Raw genomic sequence first — 18,431 nt, 5'->3', positions numbered from 1 at the left:
TTCTGCCGATGAGCATTACCACAAAAAAAACCCTCATTCTTAAAGGCTTGACAGCTTGTATTTCCTGATTCATAAGGAATCAGCTTGCATTTTATCCTATCCCATTCATTGCACACATCACTTTGCTGCTTTGAGCCACTGAGAAGTTGTGCTAAATGATGGGGATTGTTCCCAAATCTCCTTCAGGGCTTGCACTCCTTAATAGCAGCCTGGCAAAGTTCATCCTCCTTGTGGGGAGCAATGTGAAAGTCTGTCAGCCTGCATAGGGTTCCACTTTTGGAAGTTGGGTCACCTAGCAACCAGGTATCCAATAGCAACATAAAAAGTGGCAACTGGCCATGTGCATTTAAACAAATACCAAACAATCCTTCATAATCCCACCCACCAACTACAGCAAAAAAAATTATATACGATGAACTGAAGTCTAATTCACCTCTTTGCAACTCTTGTCCTTTCCCTTGTTAGGCTCATTAAAATTTACAAATTATTGCCACCTAGCAACACCCTCCTTTAGCAGAGGTCATCAGTCTAGCTGGAGCAGGATTCAGAAAGTTACTTGTAATAACAACTATTTACCACAAGATGACCTCAGTGTATTCTCAAAACGCTGTAATGTAGAGGTTGATCAAAATAGAACCAAGCCTGAACTAGGGAGTAGATTTAACAAAAATTATACACAACCAACTAGTCTCCAGAAATGCAGTTGTCGGCTCACTTCATAAATTGACTAAAGTGGACTAAGTGCCAACATGTGCAATTCTCTAGTTGAATATTCTCTGCTACATGGAGATGCCTTCAGGGAAAGAACCCGCTTTCCTCTCCCTGTGCCGCTAGTAAACTTAAAAACCCGTTTAGATCGTTCAGAATGCATAAAATTAGACCGACAGTCTCCATACCCAAGAAACTCACTTACTAAACATTTTGGCCTACAGTTTTACCTTTGGCACCTGTATCTCCCAGATGGTTAGTTCAGTTTTGTCCTGCGATGTGTTCAAAGCTGCCCCATCTTTGGTTTGACCCTCTGCTCCACCTGCAGTACAGCCACTGTCATTTGAATCCATACTATTTACATCAGAACCTGGCAAATTAATTCAAAAAACTTAAATAAGCAACATAGAAGCTAACAAATTAGTCATAAAAGAATACTCAGCAATCTACTATGTTTCAATAATTTTGTAACAGTTTCAAAACATTGCAACAATATATGCAGCTAACTGAAGCATCTGACTGAGCTCCCCTGCGGGTGAATGCAGTTAACTCATCTCTGCCGTGGCAGTAAAGGCATTAGCTAGACACTGTCTGGGAAGGCGGGGAGCCAGGGCTCAGCTTCTGATCACTATCCGACATCGACCTGTTGTAAGGTGGTGCACGTGGATATTGGGCACGGGCAGGATTTGGCCTTTTGGCAGTCCAGGCTCTCGCACAGCCACTGGGATAAGAAACTGGAGGGCAGCCAGCTCTCCGATCCATATCACCTGTCAGATTCTCTTCCATCCCAAACCCCACAACTGGAGGTAACTACAAATCAAACTCATTATATTAAACTGTTGGTAGCTGGTACAGTAGATTGAAGCATCGGTTCTGTGCTATAGATTACAATCATCCAACTCTAAGATCACTGGATGAGTCTGAACAGACAAATCTCCCTGAAGGGATAATTAAAAAGAGTAGACATTCCCAAGCCTCTGTCCCCAGCACCAAACTGGATCAGTTGGGACATGATTCCAGGGTGTCTACATGGGAGGAGAACTAAAGTCAATCTCAGACACCAAATAATTTTGGGCATCAGGATCTTAGCTGGCATGCAATCCTATTGAGGATCGAAGCATTACCTAGCCAGTGAATGCCATGCCAATTTACTTGCTAAGTTGCAAGGAATCTTTCTTGAACATTTCTTCCATCGCTCCATTATGTAATGGTAGATGTGAACAATATGACCCCAAGTAACATAAATCCAGGAAGCCCCACATTTCAAGCGAATGGGATTAATTACGACAAGGCAGCTATGAAATTTAAGGGTTCAATGGACCAAAATGACTTAGAAGACAATGATCCCGCTTAATCCTAAACCTCAAAGGCAACCTGCTCCCAACCTTCCACCAATGCAGTCCAAACCAGTCTGTAGGAGGCATGCGACAGCAACTGCAAGAGCAGACGTCCCTTGATGGGAGGTCTGGTTTCCCCAGTGACGTAGATAAAAGGAACAGAAAAACATCTATAACTGCAGAACAAAGCTGAAAGCCAAAGCCCAAAGCATACAAGTAATGTGCGACAGTTGTCCTGAAGATAAATGCTATACTTCTGAAAACCATCAGAATTAAGCCCCATCAGTGCTATGCAAACACTAAAATTTAGTGCGTCTCCCTAACAAAGCAGCTCACACTAGGCTGTTGTTCCATCTCACCCAAATGGTAGTACATGTGCAATCCTAAACACGGACTGTGTGCATGGGGAGGGAGGGAGGGGACATTATAAACTCAGATTCTGTCCTCGCCTGATGTCCAAAGCACAGGTCATTGGATAGGAATTAGAAGCAAAAAGCCTGGATGATTGTGACCTTCTTCATATCCTAGTAACACCTGGTGAACTGCAGCACCTTTTATCATTGCCCTAGTTAGAACAGTGATCAAATTCAGGACATTCCTGGGCTGTGTGGCTCTGTTCCACCTGCATTTAAAGAAGACGCTACATGGGAAGCAAGGCTTACAAGGTTTCAAAACACAGGCATACACAGGGTTGGGTGCTGGAAGACAACATTACTGGACAGGGAAGTGAAGGGATGCGTTGCGTGGTGTTAGTGTAACAAGACGACAGGGCTTTAAGAGGGCATAAATAATAATAGTTTAAAGCTCATCAATTGGTGTTCTGGTCTTAATACCCCCCAACTGCATGTACAGTGAAGGACAGTGTTGGTATAGGATTGTGAATTGACATTGTCCCACATAACTCAATTAAATGCAAGATTAAATCTTCACTGGCTCATCACAAGTGTACTAAGCTGTGGAATGCAGTTGTCTGTCCATTCCAGATGCTTCACCCCCAGTAACTTCATTTCCTCTACTTTTCCTGCAAGTCTGACCAATGGAGTCAGACTACAGATAGATCAGCTGCAAGGAAGCCTCTTCACCCCCCCCACCGCCGCCCCACAAACTTACAAGGAAACGCTGAATTCCAGAAAGAAAGCTTCTTGGGCATTGAAAACTACTTTCTTGCTTCCCCCAGTGCAAAGAACCTGGTTTTTGAAGCTCTCAACATTAATCTTAAAGGCTTCAATCTTAACATTTGCCCAGTTGGATCTGTATCTAGCATTGAATGACGCTGCAAGACAAAAATCAAGTATTCAAGACTGGACAAGGGCCAACATAACCTGGCTCGGTTTAGAGTGGGACTTTATGCTTCGCTAAGAACTATTTTATTCAGTTTACATGCAACTATTACACATTCTAATTCTGTCAAGTCAGATGACAATTGGTAGTACAGCATGTTATTTCAACATACCATGAATTGGCAAGTATATGGCATGAGGGGTGGGGGAGAAAGAGAGGAGAGAGAATGTTAACTAAAGCACATTTTCCCAAGTTAAAGGGAAAATAGAAACAGTTCACCCAAGAACATGTAACACTACCTTGGGTTTAAGAGCAGCACTGGCAGGAGCCACACAGCGGGTTCCTTGCCATCCTCTTCATTTAGTTGTCACCACAACAGACCTGCTTCGAAAATGCTCCCAGGCATCAGTGCTTTATATCGGAGGTGGAGGAGTGAGAATGCTCATCTGACCCAATTAATTTTGGGGCACTGAGTTTGAAGCAACTCCAGTTGTATCCCAGAATTACCATTCTGTAATTAGGAGCAACTCAAAAAAAATTGCTTGCACTACACTTACTTCACTAAACAAAATACACGAAAAGGTTACTACTTGGAAGCTTGGGTTTCCAGTATAATTTACTGCACAAGACTTACAGGTAAATAGGGGATCACAAATCACGAGAGGATTTTCTCAGTATCCACTCACGGGATGACTATAACTCAAAAGCAAAGCTGATCATCCCAACCACATACAAATCAAATCCCAAGGCTCCTCTATCCTTTCTATGCCACAAGATGCAAAAGTGAAAAAAAAGCAAAATACTGTAGATGCTGGAAATCTGAAATAAAAACAGAAAATGCTGTAAACACCCAGCATTAGAGTGGAGAGAGAAACAATGTTAACGTTTCAGGTCGCTGACTCATCAGAACTGGTCAGTCATCGACCTGAAACATTAACACTCTCTCTCTATATATAGAGATGCAGCCTGACCGGCTAAGTGTTTCCAGCATTTTGTTTTTAATGCAAGAGTTAAATGTCCATTCTGATTGGGAGCAAACTGGTTTAAAGTGAGAGTGACATTTCCTCCGGTGCTGTTTCTACAATGGAAATGTTTCCAAGATAGTTAATAGTTTGTGCAGGCAACACTCTCCCAGGTGGCCCAGTAAGCAAGTCACTTCCCACTAGCCTAGAGTCATGTTTTGGCACTAAACAATTTTTGCTATTTTACCTCCAGAATGATCAAACTCCATTTCAAGAAGCAAGTGGCCATTCCCATCAGCACCTTCTTCTGCTTGTCCTCCATTAGTGTACATCAACTTAGTCACCTCCTGCGCCAGAGGTTTGTGCCTGTGCTTTGGATCCTGGTCAAGGGAGCTTCCTTCAGCCACAGTGTTATGTAGTACATCTGCTTTCTGATTTTCTAGGGTGCCTTCTACCGTGCTATGCAACAGATCCTCTCCTCCTGCCCCGTCTTCTGAGTGGCAAACACTGCAACCAGAATCCTCGGCTGCTGCGTTCATTTCCTCTGAAGACCCCTCATTATTTGCGGCGGGCTGCGGGTCTTTGGTGACGGTCTGACCCATGCCCCCGTGTGCAGCTTCAACACAATCCTTTGAAACACTCCCTGTCGTACCAGATTCCTTCGACGGTGTTTCAGGCCCAACGAGCTTTTTGTCGAAGGTCAGTTCACAGTGAGCTTTATTCACCACGCAATTATTCACTGAGCCTTCGTGGTTTTCCAGGTGGCATAAAGCCACGCTGCTTTCCGGTAGATCCTCCCCACCTGCCCCATCTTCTGAATGGCAAGCACTGCAACCAGAGTCTTCCGCTGCTGGGTTAGCTTCTTCCAAAGATTTCCTGCATACAATGGAAGTGGGCAGCTCTGCGGTAAAACCGTCATCTTCACCCTCACAGTGCTCTTCAGTAAAATCTCCAAGTGCACTTCCCTTTGGAAGGATGTTCTTCTGGGCTACTCCTGCCTCATACACCACAACAGAGTGCTTCTGTTCACCGAGCTGCCTCAGCTCACCATCCACTCGCTCATCTTCCTGAAAGTCTTCAGCTTTAGGCAATACCGCCATATCGACGGTGGAATTTGCTAATTTGCTACCTTCCGTTCCAGCACCGCACTCGCTCTCCGCACAGTGATCAAGCTGCGAAGAAAGTAGTTCCTGCTTTGCTGCCATTATGACCTCCGAGATTAAACCGGCAGCTGCCTCCTCGATCTCGTCCAGAGCGACTACTTTCTCAACTGAATCTGCGGGCAAGGCATTTTTGTTGAAAGATTGGCTTCCCTGCTTGGACTCTTGACAAAGACCAGTTGGAATCAAAAACGGGCTGATGCTTGCACTTTTGAGCGTTGCCTTGAAACACGGGGGCTCTGTCGTATTGCCTGCATTTTCACCCTCTGGTTCGGGCCGTTCCATGGTATGAAGGTCAGACACTGGCTGCTCGCATTCTGTAGAAGCGGCTGCTGAACTGAGGATTGGCAAGATTTTGTCACTTCTCCCTTCTTCCAGGTTGATGGAGGAAGTCGCAACAGGAAAAGGAGGCGTTTCGACTGTGTTGCAGACTGAAGGCTGCCGTGTCTCCAACATGTCAATGTTGATTTTATCCGTTATTTGATGGAGGTAACTTTCCTTCTCAACTTTGGGTGACGTCTGAAGGGGCCCTTGCACATTTGACATGAACAGGGCTTCTTGGGATTGCGGCGAAGAGTCCAGAAGTATCTTTTGAGTATCCCTCTCCACCTTGGCATCAAGGCCATCTGTCAATAGGCATGAACTGCTCTCTGGCACATCCGAATGCCCCAATGTTTCAACCTGTATAGTCGGCACCAAATCCGGCGACTTGGCTATGCTTTCATCCTGGTTATGCTCCCTTACATTCGTTAGTTCAGGTACTGTATTAACACTCGGATGATCCTCCGCAACAGCAAAATGCTCTCCTCCAGCCTTGGCGCCTGGTTCTGGCGCAGTGAGCTTTTCTTTATCGTGGCTGCTTTCTCGGCCTTTCTTTCGGGTGACGTACCACCACCAGCCGATGAGGGCCAGCACCCCAGGGAGAGTGTACGGAAAGACGGTACGGAATCTCAGAGCCATCGTGGGACCTAGACACTGATCTGAAAAAGAACAAACATTTGTAAACAGCCAATACAGACAATTGTTCAGAAGCACCATGACTGTACTTCACTGCATTATTACAGTTGATCCAATTTAGATATACACACACACACACCACTTTACTCAACCAGCACAGGATTAAAGCACACCTGCTTTACACCAATGACTGGTATTGTAATTGGAACTCAATTCAACAAACACAAGGGGATGGAGTGGAGCTGCCCAGTTAGGCTACTTGGTTCATTGGGCACATCTTAGAACTTCCACTAACGCAGCCTGCCAAAAATCAACATTTTCTTTGGAAAGAGGGGCTGGGGGGGGTGGGGGGGGGGATAGAAAAAAGATTGAACTGCTGCAATTTGCAAGTTACTTTGTCCCAAGCTAAAAGACAGCCCGCACTGCCCTGCCAAAGAGAACAAGGTGCAAAGCACAAAATACACGGAGTCAGACACATTTTGCAAAAGCATACTTAAGCTTGTCCAAGTGTGCTATAAAACTGCTTGGTCTAAACATCAGGATGGGGAACTTCAGTGGTAAATTACTTTATTAGGCAACTACTGAACAATACCTAGCCCAAGGATTCCCTGCCAATTGGCTGCCTGCCGTTGAGTGGAGCTGACAGAGGTGCTATAAAGTTACCGTGCATGGTACTATACAGCTCTTAAGCTCAAACATTTTGCACAGCATTTCATAAGTGAGCATAACAAAGTTCTGTGACAGTGATCCTCTAAAATAAGTTTTAAACCATTTTAAAAAAACAGGTCCTTTAAGACACTTTAAAAAAAAAAAATTATGGGGGGGGGGGGGGGGGGGGGAAAAGAGGGAGGAAAGAGAAAGGGAGAGGTCTCATATCAAGGTTCCCAAGGTCCCCTTGTCCTCCCAATTGGAACACAGTCAGCAATTCATAAGGAACACACAACTGCAGAAAAATAGCAGCTGACCTTCCCTGCCCTTACTCACGGGTAGTCTGAAACAGGTATATTTAGTCTAACCTGTCCCTTGAAGGCAACCTCTAATGTGCAAATCACAGTCTGGAAGTGGCTACGGTCAAAGGGCAGTGCTAACATTCTGGCTCCAGGTCAATGACTACCTTGAAGAGTTTTCCATTTATAACTGTGACAGACATTAGATGCATTACACAAAAATACCCTAGTATGTCAAATGCACAAAAATTAAAGTCACTTGGATAGGATCCAGGCAATCACAGTTTGAAAATCTAATAGCACAGGGGTTTAGTCGGTTTTATTAGTTCACACAAATCTGCATCTCTGAAGATAAATAGTAAATAGCATCTCCCAGCTATCGCCTCCTTAAAAATGAGAGAATCCCACATTTGTTTACACTAATGAAAGTGATATGACCAAAATAGTTCCAGGAGAGAAAAAAAACCCCAAGTACCAGGAACCTCTCTCAAATAACAGCATCGAGATCCAATAATGGAAAAAAAGTGGATGAATATTCCTTGCTGGTGTGGTAGGAGGCCATGAACTAAAGGAACTTCCTGTACTCATAGCAAGAGGGGGGAGGACTACTCCATGCAAGGAGCTGGAACTGAAATAAGTTCAGCCAGTAAGTGCACTGAACAGAGCCACTCCAAACAGGTTAGTCAATCCGTGCCAAGTTAGGAGGTCACGGGGAAAACAAGCCAGAACACTACAACTGGGTTAGGAAAGAGGGAATTCAAGGATACAGCAGTCTGCTCGATGGGCACCACTCCCTCCACAGTCAGCATACTGTGGCTGCAGTGCGTGCTCACACATTAAAAATGGGCTCCCGGGGAGGTTTTAGAGGGCTGTCGTTTCTCTGCATTGCAACAACGACTACACATCAAAAGTAAGTTGTTGGCCGTGAAGTGCTTTGGGACTTTGTAAAAGGTGTTGTGAACACACTCTCTCGCATTCTGCCAGTGCAACATTATTTTCTCACAAACTGGAAAACCAGCTTCTCTTCCATCCTCCTGAAATGATCAGGAATGGGTAACATTTATCCAGCCTGTTGGCTGCAAAACAATGACTGTTTAAAAAGAGGGACAGCGTCACTTTCAAATGGTGCGCGTGAAATCCTTCAGTTAATATATATATCCAGGAACCTGCACACAGCTCAACACCTGTACCAGTTTAGGGTCGAGAAGTTAACTCTCCCCCAAATAAGAGGAACGGTTTTCATTAAGTCTCATTAATCCAGGAGATCACACCAGCACACCGATTCAAAGTTAGACTAAATTCCATAACAATTTCAAAGCAGTAAAATCAGATAAACAGTCATTCGGGTTAAATTACCTGAGCTTTGTTCGGCTTATGCTATCTCAACTTCAAGTTAGATAACAAAAAATAACTCCACCTTATTACAAACAACGTAGTAAGACCAAGTTCATATTTATGTTCACGGTAACATTAGAACTACAGTAAAACTGTCCTGTAAGCCTCAACCATAGAAGATCACCCCCTTTTTTGCACCAAATCAGAAGCTGAAGTAAATACGGGTGGGGAGGCAGGGAAACCAATCTGAAGCACAATATGCTGCAGGTCCAATATCACTGCACCATCCTCACTTTTTCTTTATTAAAATGCACTACCCATGACCAGGGACCATATGCTTCGCTCTACAGTAAGGCTGGCCAAAATGTGGCACCAGATGACACATGAATAAGCACAATTTATTCTTTTAAAAAAAAGTCACTGTCTGTAAAAAAAAAATTCCAGTCTGTACAGAAACATTAACTCAGTTATGAACTTATAGTCTGTATGAAATGCGACCAAGTTGAAAAAGCTTCAGGAAAGTTCATGTATTGTGCATGAAGCTTCATAGATGCTAAGCACAGACAATGCAGGTAAAGTCTGCTATACGACAAGCAGAGTTTAAAAACACTCCAGAGGGGTGCACTGACTGTCTGCTGGTCAACCACATCAATGGGTCCATGTGGAATTGAGTTCTTTCTAGATGTCCCCCCACCCGTGAGCACATAAAAACAAATAACTGGTAATGCAGCTAAAATGATAGCGTGCTTGGATATTAGTCACTGTAAATCCCATTGTTCTTTGGGACATTCTGAAATGAGAAAATTGAACCACAGATCATTACTGCACAGTGCAGCTTGGCTCAGTTGGTAATAGGCTTGCATCAGTTGTGGGTTCAAACCCCACCCCAGGACTTCAGCGTACTCTGGGGCAGGCACTCAGAGCACTCCCTCAGTACTGCAACTGGAGATGCCATCCTTTGGATGAGACGTTAAACTGAAGCCCTGTCTGCCTGTGCAGGTGGATGTAAAAGATCCCGTGCAATTATTTGGAAGAGGGGGGAAATCTGCCAATATCCTGGCCAATATCCCTCCCTCAAATACCCCAAAAAAACATTTGGTCAATCATCTCATTTACTGTTTGGAGGACCTCACTTTGTGCAAACTGACAATCCACATTTACTTACAGAAAAAGTGACTCATTGGATGCAAAAGTGCTTTGGGATGTGAAAATAAGGCTCTGTATAACTGCAAGTTCTTACTTTACCAGCCCATTTTGTGCCCTTGATAGTAGCTTGTGCACCTACTTACTATTTAGTCTAAGGAGACTCTTTCAAATCATTAGTGGAAACCCTCACATGCTTAGTCCCAAAACAGTCAGCAATACTCCTGCACAGCAAGCTAAAAAAGGACACGCATTCCTTTCCCTTAAAGGACACGGCATTACTGGGCTGAAGCAGATGACAAGTGTGGGTCGCAAAGTTTTACATATTGCAAAAGAAAAGCCACATGCTCCATCCAAACAAACTCTTCTGTAATCAGACACAGCTTTAAGAACCAAGATTGCATTTTAAAAGCAATTTCCATCTGCAAATTGAAGAGGTAGATTTACTGGCGCAACTTTGAATACTAGCTCTACACTCACCCAAAGTTTTCTGAAGGACAGCTGGAGTTTATAGTCCACAGTGCAATTCAGTTTATAAAAGAGTAGAGGCATGGAAATATTTGCCAAAAAAAAGTTTGTCCAGTGTTGCAAGTGAACCTTTTAATTGCCAGTATATTCTCCTATGCTGTATGCCTAATGGCACTCCACAAATTACTGCATCACAATGACAAACTGCTTTCAGTTTGAGGCACTGGACTACATATGCAATGTCAGAAACTACTCTCAGAAATGTAACACCTCTCCCTCCCCCCCACGCCCCAGCTTCAACTATCCTTGAATCAGGTGAACGTATGGCCAGCTACCATCTGTAAGTGACAGCCCTCCCTGGAAGAATTAGTTACCCCTCTCAGCTTTCAAAGTGCCTCACTGGCTGTTGCTATGTAAAGTAACAAACTCAAATGTTGCATTACAAAGCCAAACATGTACAGTGTGATGTATGGTTAAACGACCAGGGAGTATCCAGACTGCAGTGTAAACTAAAATCACAAGAGGCAGCTAAATCACAAGGGTGCAGATCAGCTTATGGAAATTTTTGGGACGATTTAGTTACTGAAGCATACCAACAAGGGCCTTGACTTTATGGAGCCGAAGGAGGAAGAGGAGAGAATGAAGTGTAGGCCATTATGCAGTGGATCCTTTTAATTATAAATGGTGTAACACGTCACTTGCGGGAGGACAAGGTTGAAAGCAAACAAACATTCATCATCATACTAGTCTCGGTATTAAAAGATTGTAATTAATAGAAAGGGAGACAAGGTCCCCTGAGTAACAAGCTTGACATCTTAGACTGACTGTGAACTCAGTTCTCTTTTACCAATGTGCAAATTACAAGATCTAAAGCTTATTTGTTACCGAATCTCAACAGATTAAAGATTAAGCTTACTTGCAATTAACTGTAGCCTTTTTCTAAGGAAATACACCACAGAACCCATCAGCAAGGTGGCTAGAGTTTGACGACTTTTTGGGTGTACTGTTTTGACAAAGGAGCTACATCCAAAGTGTTAGGATCTGTAAAGTGCAAAGGCAGGCTCATGTTTTGGGTCTAGAGCTTTGCCAGAACACCACCCCTGAAATAAACTTCCTCTGCAGATGCTGTCAGACCTGCTGTGTACTTCCAGCATTTGCAGTTTGATTTTTTTTTTTAAAATTTAGGGCGTGTGTGTGACAGAGACAGAGTCCAAAACTAGGGACCATAAATACAAGAGTCACTAATAAATTCAGGAGAAACTTTGCTTAAAGTGGAACTCACTACCATGTGGAATAGTTGAGGCAAAAAGCACAGATGCCTTTAAGGGGAGCTAGATAAGCACATGAGGGAGAAAGGAATAGAAGGATGTGCAGATAGGATAGAAGGAGGCTCCTATGGACCACAAACACGAAATCAGTTTGGCCCAACAGCTGGTTTCTGTGTCGTTAAATAAATGTAATTCTATGTAAACTCTCTGTTGAGTATGTATGGTTTTTGTGAAGCACAGCCCAGGAAGAGGTTAGGAGCTGCTACTAACGCAGACTGTACGAGAGAACTGAATATTAAAAAGGGAGGAGCTGGTAGAGTTTTAAAAAAACACACTTGCTGTGTTAATTGACTCCTTCCCAGCTTTCAGCTATAAATTCCAGACAAGCCAGTTTATGATGAGACTGTTCAAATAATCTCAGATAAAAGTTTAAATAATTAAGTTCTTACTGACGAGGCTCCAATTTTAAACCCATGTCCTTATTTTGGCAAAGCATTTACTACTGCCCAACTCAAAGGGAGGGGCAGGAGGCAGCGAGAAGGGAGGAGAAAAGAAATGACGTTTTCAGTAGCACTTCATTTTTCTCCAAAGTCCCCACCTATAGCAATCTTGGTCCTGCTGCAGTGGTGAGATATTACAGGGCAGAGGCCCCATCAACAGCTCTTTTGATGTTGGTTGGTTCAAAATGCCAACATGAAGGTTGACGAGGAAAAGCTGCAGTCTGAACGACAAAGTATTTGATGCGGCCACTTCTGTGTTTGAGGGGAGGGAATGGGAAATGCACTGATATCCAGTGTCAGCATTAACTATAGCACTGTATGGTAAATCTCTAATTTGCCATAGCCCCAACCTCAACAACATCCCATACTGCAGCCATTTGGTTGTCTACTGCGTTCAGTTCTGGGCACCGCACCTCAGGAAAAATATACTGGCCTCTGAGGGGGTGCAATGCAGAATCACCACAATGATGCAGAGTTTAAAAGGGTTAAATTAGGGAGGGCAGGTACCATAGACTAAGTTTGTATTTGCTTGAATATAGAAGATTAAGGGGTGATTTAATTGAGGTGTTTAAGATGATTAAAGGATTTGATAGGGTAGATAGCAATTAGGGATGGGCAATAAATGCTGGCCTTGCCAGCGATGCCCACATCCCATGAACGAATATTAAAAAAAAAATGCAGCAAAACTCTCTCCTCTGGTGGGAGAGTCCAGAACAAGGGGGCGTAACCTTAAAATGAGAGCTAAGCCGTTCAAGGGTGATGTCAGAAAGCACTTCACACAAAGGTTGGTGGAAATCTGGAACTCTGTTAGGCCAGGGTATTAAGGGACACAGAAGCAAGGCAGGTAGATGGATTAAGATACAGGTCAGCCATGCCCTAATTGAATGACAAAACAGGCTTGAGGGGCTGAATGGCCAACATCTGAGATCACCCATTAACACTGAGTTGGGGCAGTTTGTGCCATAAGCCTTAACGTTACATTAAAATTGAAGTTAGTAAGAGACAAGATGAAAGACAGCACGATTAGGCGTGGTTTAAGGCAATGTTCCAAGGCTTCACTACCGTAGAGAGAAGACTTGGGCTGCAGCCTAGAGACCCTCTTCCATTCCTCAGCTCTCCCTGCTTGCAGAAACACTTCTCTACTCCCATTTGAGGCCACTGAGCGCAAGGGCTGAAACCCGCAAGCTTTTGCACACACTGGTACCATTACTCGCTATGCTCCCGCAGCCAGATCAAGACTGTGGGGACTTGTTGGCACAGCAGCGAGGGAGTGTAGGGAGAACGGGCACGAACAGAAGACAATCCCATTTGAAGAAAAACAGACAACTGGACAATTTATAGCAGATACAGATTGATTGCTGTTATTGGTTTGTAAAGACAATGACCAAAAAGCTTCACCAAATGTCATTTAATAGTGTCGGAGGAAGGAGACTCAAATATCCTCCAGCAAGGGTCAAAGCTGCTATAATTAGTCTGTCGAGAGAATTGAAGCTGGATAATGCAGCCAGCAACATATCCATAATTATACACAGTTCTGAGTGGAGGTCGTGGGCCCATGTTAGTTAAAAAAAAACAGAACAAAGTGTTTTAAGAACAGGAAAGGCAAATGTACAATGGTGGACAGTCCTGGAAGCCAACATTATACCACAGACAGTGGTAGAAGCAGAATCCCCAACAGCTTTTAAAAGAGAAAAAAAAGTATGTGGAAAGAGGACTGAGCAGACAGCAGAGAGGCACGACGCGCTGAATGCCCTCCTTTTATGCTGTAAAATTCTGTAGTCTTTCACTTGTCACTTAGATGCCACTGCATATTCATTTGACTGCACCTGGTCATGAGATAAAAGATGCTGAGCAAAGGCAAGGCACCTCACACACACCCGGGTGCTCTCGGGTCTGGAAATGGTAATTGTTTGCACCTGACCCAAATGGAGGGAGCAGGCCCTCAAATTAACTTGCAACTTACAAACACCAGAAGGGAGCCTGAAATTTCATCCCTTGGCTCATTCAATTCAAGGATGCAACCAAGCAACGTTTGCTGTAATACCATCAAAAAAAAATCTGAAGATATTCCATGGCAATTTATTCAGTAACTACAACATTCCAATAGACTTCATTCATGGCTAACAATACAAAAAGGATACACCATAATCCCAATATTGTAGCTATACTGATGTGACCACCAACACACAATACAACAAAGGAACAAAAAGGCTTGCATTTATATCGCGCCTTTCATGACCTCAGGTCATCCAAAGCACTTTTTGAAGTGTAGTCACTATTGTAATGTAGGAGACGCGGCAGCCAATTTGCACACAGCAAGATCCCACAAACAGAAATGTGACAATGACCAGATAATCTGTTTTAGTGATGTTGGTTGAGGGATAAATATTGGCCAGAACTCCCCTGCTCTTCGAATAGTGCCAAGGGATCTTATGTCCACCTGAGGGGGCAGATGGGACCTCAGTTTAAACGCCTCATATGAAGGACGAAGCCTCCGACAGCACAGCACTGAGTGTCAGGACCTCCCAAAGCGCTTTACAGTCAATTAAGCACTTTTGAAGTGTAGTCACTTGTAATTTAGGAAATGACGACTAATGAGAGATTGGAGCTCAAATCTGAATTGGTGTATAATCTTCTAGTGCCACAGATATTGGACCATCACTAGTCACCAAATACCACTGGGGTATATTCTCTGCAACATGCAATGCTGCTGCAATCCAATTACAGGAGTCTTGCCACAACATCTGTTGCTGCCAAACATTGAGAATAGAAGCAGACAAGAGCGTTTTAATAGCTGGGTCCCCGAGGGCCAAAACAGCCACCAAAATAAATGAAAAAAAAATCTATTTACGGCATTTCAGCTCCCATCTTTTAGAAGTTTTTTTGTTTACATAGAGTGAGCACACAGCATCAATACAACAAACATTTTCAATCAAGCACTTCAGGAGGATTACCTGCAGGCAGAATAGCGGGGCATTTCAACAATCTGATCATGCATGTCTGTAATCTGCCTGGCTAATACTTATCCCTCAACCAACAACACTTTTTAAACAAAAAATGATCTGGTCGTTATCACATCGCTGTTTGTGGGACCTTGCTGTGCGCAAATTGGCTGCCGTGTTTCCAACATGACAGGAACTACACTTCCGAAGTACATCATTGGCTGTAAAATGCTTTGAGGCGTCCTGAGGTTGTGAAAGGCGCCACAGAAATTAAAGTTTATCTTTTGTTTCTAATTGTCACTTAATTTGAATTATCTGAATTCAGATTCTTTGAAAGTACTAAATTCCTACTTCCCTGTGCTACATGTTGAATTAGAAAATTTAAGTTTTAGTGCAAAAGACAATTTTGAAACAATCCATGGAAGGCAAGTTGGGAGTGGGTTAACAGATGATTGACTCCCATAAGATCAGAGCAAAACAAGATGTCATTTGGACTCTTCCCATCCTCCTTTTACAAAACTGCCTTCAAGTCATGTGTCTTAATATATTTAATTTGGAATATGCAAATTTAACCAACTATTATGGCTGGAGTCATACCTAGCACAAAGGAAGATGGTAGTGGTTGTTGGAGGCCAATCATCTCAGCCCCAGGGCATTGCTGCAGGAGTTCCTCGGGGCAGTGTCCTAGGCCCAACCATCTTCAGCTGCTTCATCAATGACCTTCCCTCCATCATAAGGTCAGAAATGGGGATGTTCGCTGATGACTGCACAGTGTTCAGTTCCATTCGCAACCCCTCAGATAATGAAGCAGTCCGAGCCTGCATGCAGCAAGACCTGGACAACATCCAGGCTTGGGCTCATAAGTGGCAAGTAACATTCGCGCCAGATAAGTGCCAGGCAATGACCATCTCCAACAAGAGAGAGTCTAACCACCTCCCCTTGACATTCAACGGCATTACCATCGCCGAATCCCCCACCATCAACATCCTGGGGGTCACCATTGACCAGAAACTTAACTGGACCAGCCATATAAATACCGTGGCTACGAGAGCAGGTCAGAGGCTGGGTATTCTGCGGCGAGTGACTCACCTCCTGACTCCCCAAAGCCTTTCCACCATCTACAAGGCACAAGTCAGGAGTGTGATGGAATACTCTCCACTTGCCTGGATGAGTGCAGCTCCAACAACACTCAAGAAGCTCGACACCATCCAAGATAAAGCAGCCCGCTTGATTGGCACCCCATCCACCACCCTAAACATTCACTCCCTTCACCACAGGCGCACTGTGGCTGCAGTGTGCACCATCCACAGGATGCACTGCAGCAACTCGCCAAGGCTTCTTCGACAGCACCTCCCAAACCCGCGACCTCTACCACCTAGAAGGACAAGGGCAGCAGGCGCATGGGAACAACACCACCTGCACGTTCCCCTCCAAGTCACACACCATCCCGACTTGGAAATATATCGCCGTTCCTTCATTGTCGCTGGGTCAAAATCCTGGAACTCCCTTCCTAACAGCACTGTGGGAGAACCGTCACCACACGGACTGCAGCGGTTCAAGAAGGCGGCTCACCACCACCTTCTCGAGGGCAATTAGGGATGGGCAATAAATGCCGGCCTTGCCAGCGACGCCCACATCCCGTGAACGAATAAAAAAAAATTAGTCTTAATCCATAAAACTATTGAAAACCGAACCACGACTAGTTATTGGTAACAGTTACTAAGCCATTAATTGGCTGATGCAAGTTGCAATCTCAATCGAACGAGTTAATAAAATGTAATAGTGTGGTGTACTCAGCTGGGAGGGAGCCAGCCCTCACTACATCAGCACCAAGTGGGCCAATACAAAGCATTGCACTCTCACTGAAATGGTGACTATATGAAGGCAAAGTCCATTATTGCTGCCAAAATCTTGTTAGCTATAAACACTGACTTCAGTCTCACGCCACACAATAACTCTACAACAGCCATTTTTCTTTTACAAGATATTTCAGCTCCAATGAAAAGTTCAACCTGAAACATTAATTCATCTTTTTATCAGATCTTGGTTTCATGAATGTTCAGCCCAGTTTTTTGTACAATTGTAGCCTTTAAATCTGCCTTCAAGTCATGTGTCTTAATATATTTAATTTGGAATATGCAAATTTAACCAACTATTTTTAACCTCTTACAACCACATTCTTATCAGATCAATTAGTCTTAATCCGTAAAACTATTGAAAACCGAACCACGACTAGTTATTGGTAACAGTTACTAAGCCATTAATTGGCTGATGCAAGTTGCAATCTCAATCGAACGAGTTAATAACCAGATACCAGATTCACACTTTCCAGCTCAATGCTTTCTCCTCTGCCACTCCAATCCATTATTTATCCAGAACAAACAGCAGAGGTATTGTGCACATTGACTGGACAGCATCTGCTAGCACAATTTCACTGTAAACAGCACACTTAACTGACTAAACTAAGCAGAATCCAACATTGAAGACAATTCACATCCATTGGGTTTGACCAATGCACTCAATACATCACACTGCAGCTTATGAAAAGGACAGTGTGCCACTCCAATCAAATAAATATCCTCATTGCAGAACAGGCAGGTGTAAGGAATCTAGCCGCCATCTTAAGAAATTATGGGTTATGTCCAGGTCCCACAAGTTGCCCAGGCCATGATGAAGTCTGACCACCTCCCTCTCAAACAGAAACAGCAGGTCTAAACTGGAATGATTAAATCGAGAGCGAACTGATCCTTTTACTTTATACACTCACCAGACTGGCACCCCAGGATGGGAAGCCCTTCGACCATGCAACTAGTACTACAGGCACTATTACTTGTGCAATCAGCAGCACGGACAAGTGAAATGAACATTAGTCAGGTTTGGACCCGAGAGAAGCCAGGGCCGATCGGGAGACATTGAGTAACTCATTTACATAGAAGGAATTTAATCAAGATCCGAGGAAGGGGGTAGGGGTGAAAGGTTAACAGGGGCTGACCACTGCAGCCGAGAGAGTCATTTCTAACATTGCATCCTGTTACCCAGTTCAGTAATGTTACATCAAAACTACAGCACAGAAACAGGCCATTTGACCCAACTGGTCAATGTCAGCAATAATGCTCCACACAAGCGTCCCTTCCTAATTCATCTAACCCTATCAGCATGCCCATCCATTCCTTACTCCCTCACGTGACTTATCCAGCTTCCCCTTTCATTCATCTGTGCTATGTGCTTTTGTAAGACTATTCTTGTTTATATATCTCCCTTCTAGAAAAAGGGAACACCTTCAGGGGTACAGTACATGCACTGATCACCTGTCAGTACTTCACCCTGGCTGCCATTATTCATGGGTCAGCCTCAATGTTGAGTGTTGGTCGGTTACTTGACAACGAGCAGGGAAGGGGCTTCACACTCTGGACCCCCAAACAC

The 18,431-nt window shown here is 43.9% G+C and overlaps 1 protein-coding gene across 2 annotated transcripts in view; it reads right to left on the bottom strand.

The window, feature by feature from the left end:
• The window catches only part of akap1b (A kinase (PRKA) anchor protein 1b), a 46,953-nt gene that overhangs the window by 13,890 nt on the left and 14,632 nt on the right, over window positions 1-18,431 (bottom strand). For both annotated transcript variants that reach the window (XM_068008409.1, XM_068008410.1), the window contains exons 2-3: window positions 4,536-6,428; window positions 939-1,078 (exon numbers count right to left, since the gene is read on the bottom strand). In XM_068008409.1, coding sequence (XP_067864510.1) covers window positions 939-1,078; window positions 4,536-6,408 — 2,013 coding nt within the window. In that variant the 5' untranslated portion in view covers window positions 6,409-6,428. The remainder of the gene's footprint in view (window positions 1-938; window positions 1,079-4,535; window positions 6,429-18,431) is intronic.

The sequence above is a fragment of the Heptranchias perlo genome, chromosome 28 (genome assembly GCF_035084215.1).
Source record: "Heptranchias perlo isolate sHepPer1 chromosome 28, sHepPer1.hap1, whole genome shotgun sequence".
Taxonomy (NCBI): Eukaryota; Metazoa; Chordata; class Chondrichthyes; order Hexanchiformes; family Hexanchidae; genus Heptranchias; species Heptranchias perlo.
This window is presented reverse-complemented; position numbering and strand designations above follow the sequence as displayed.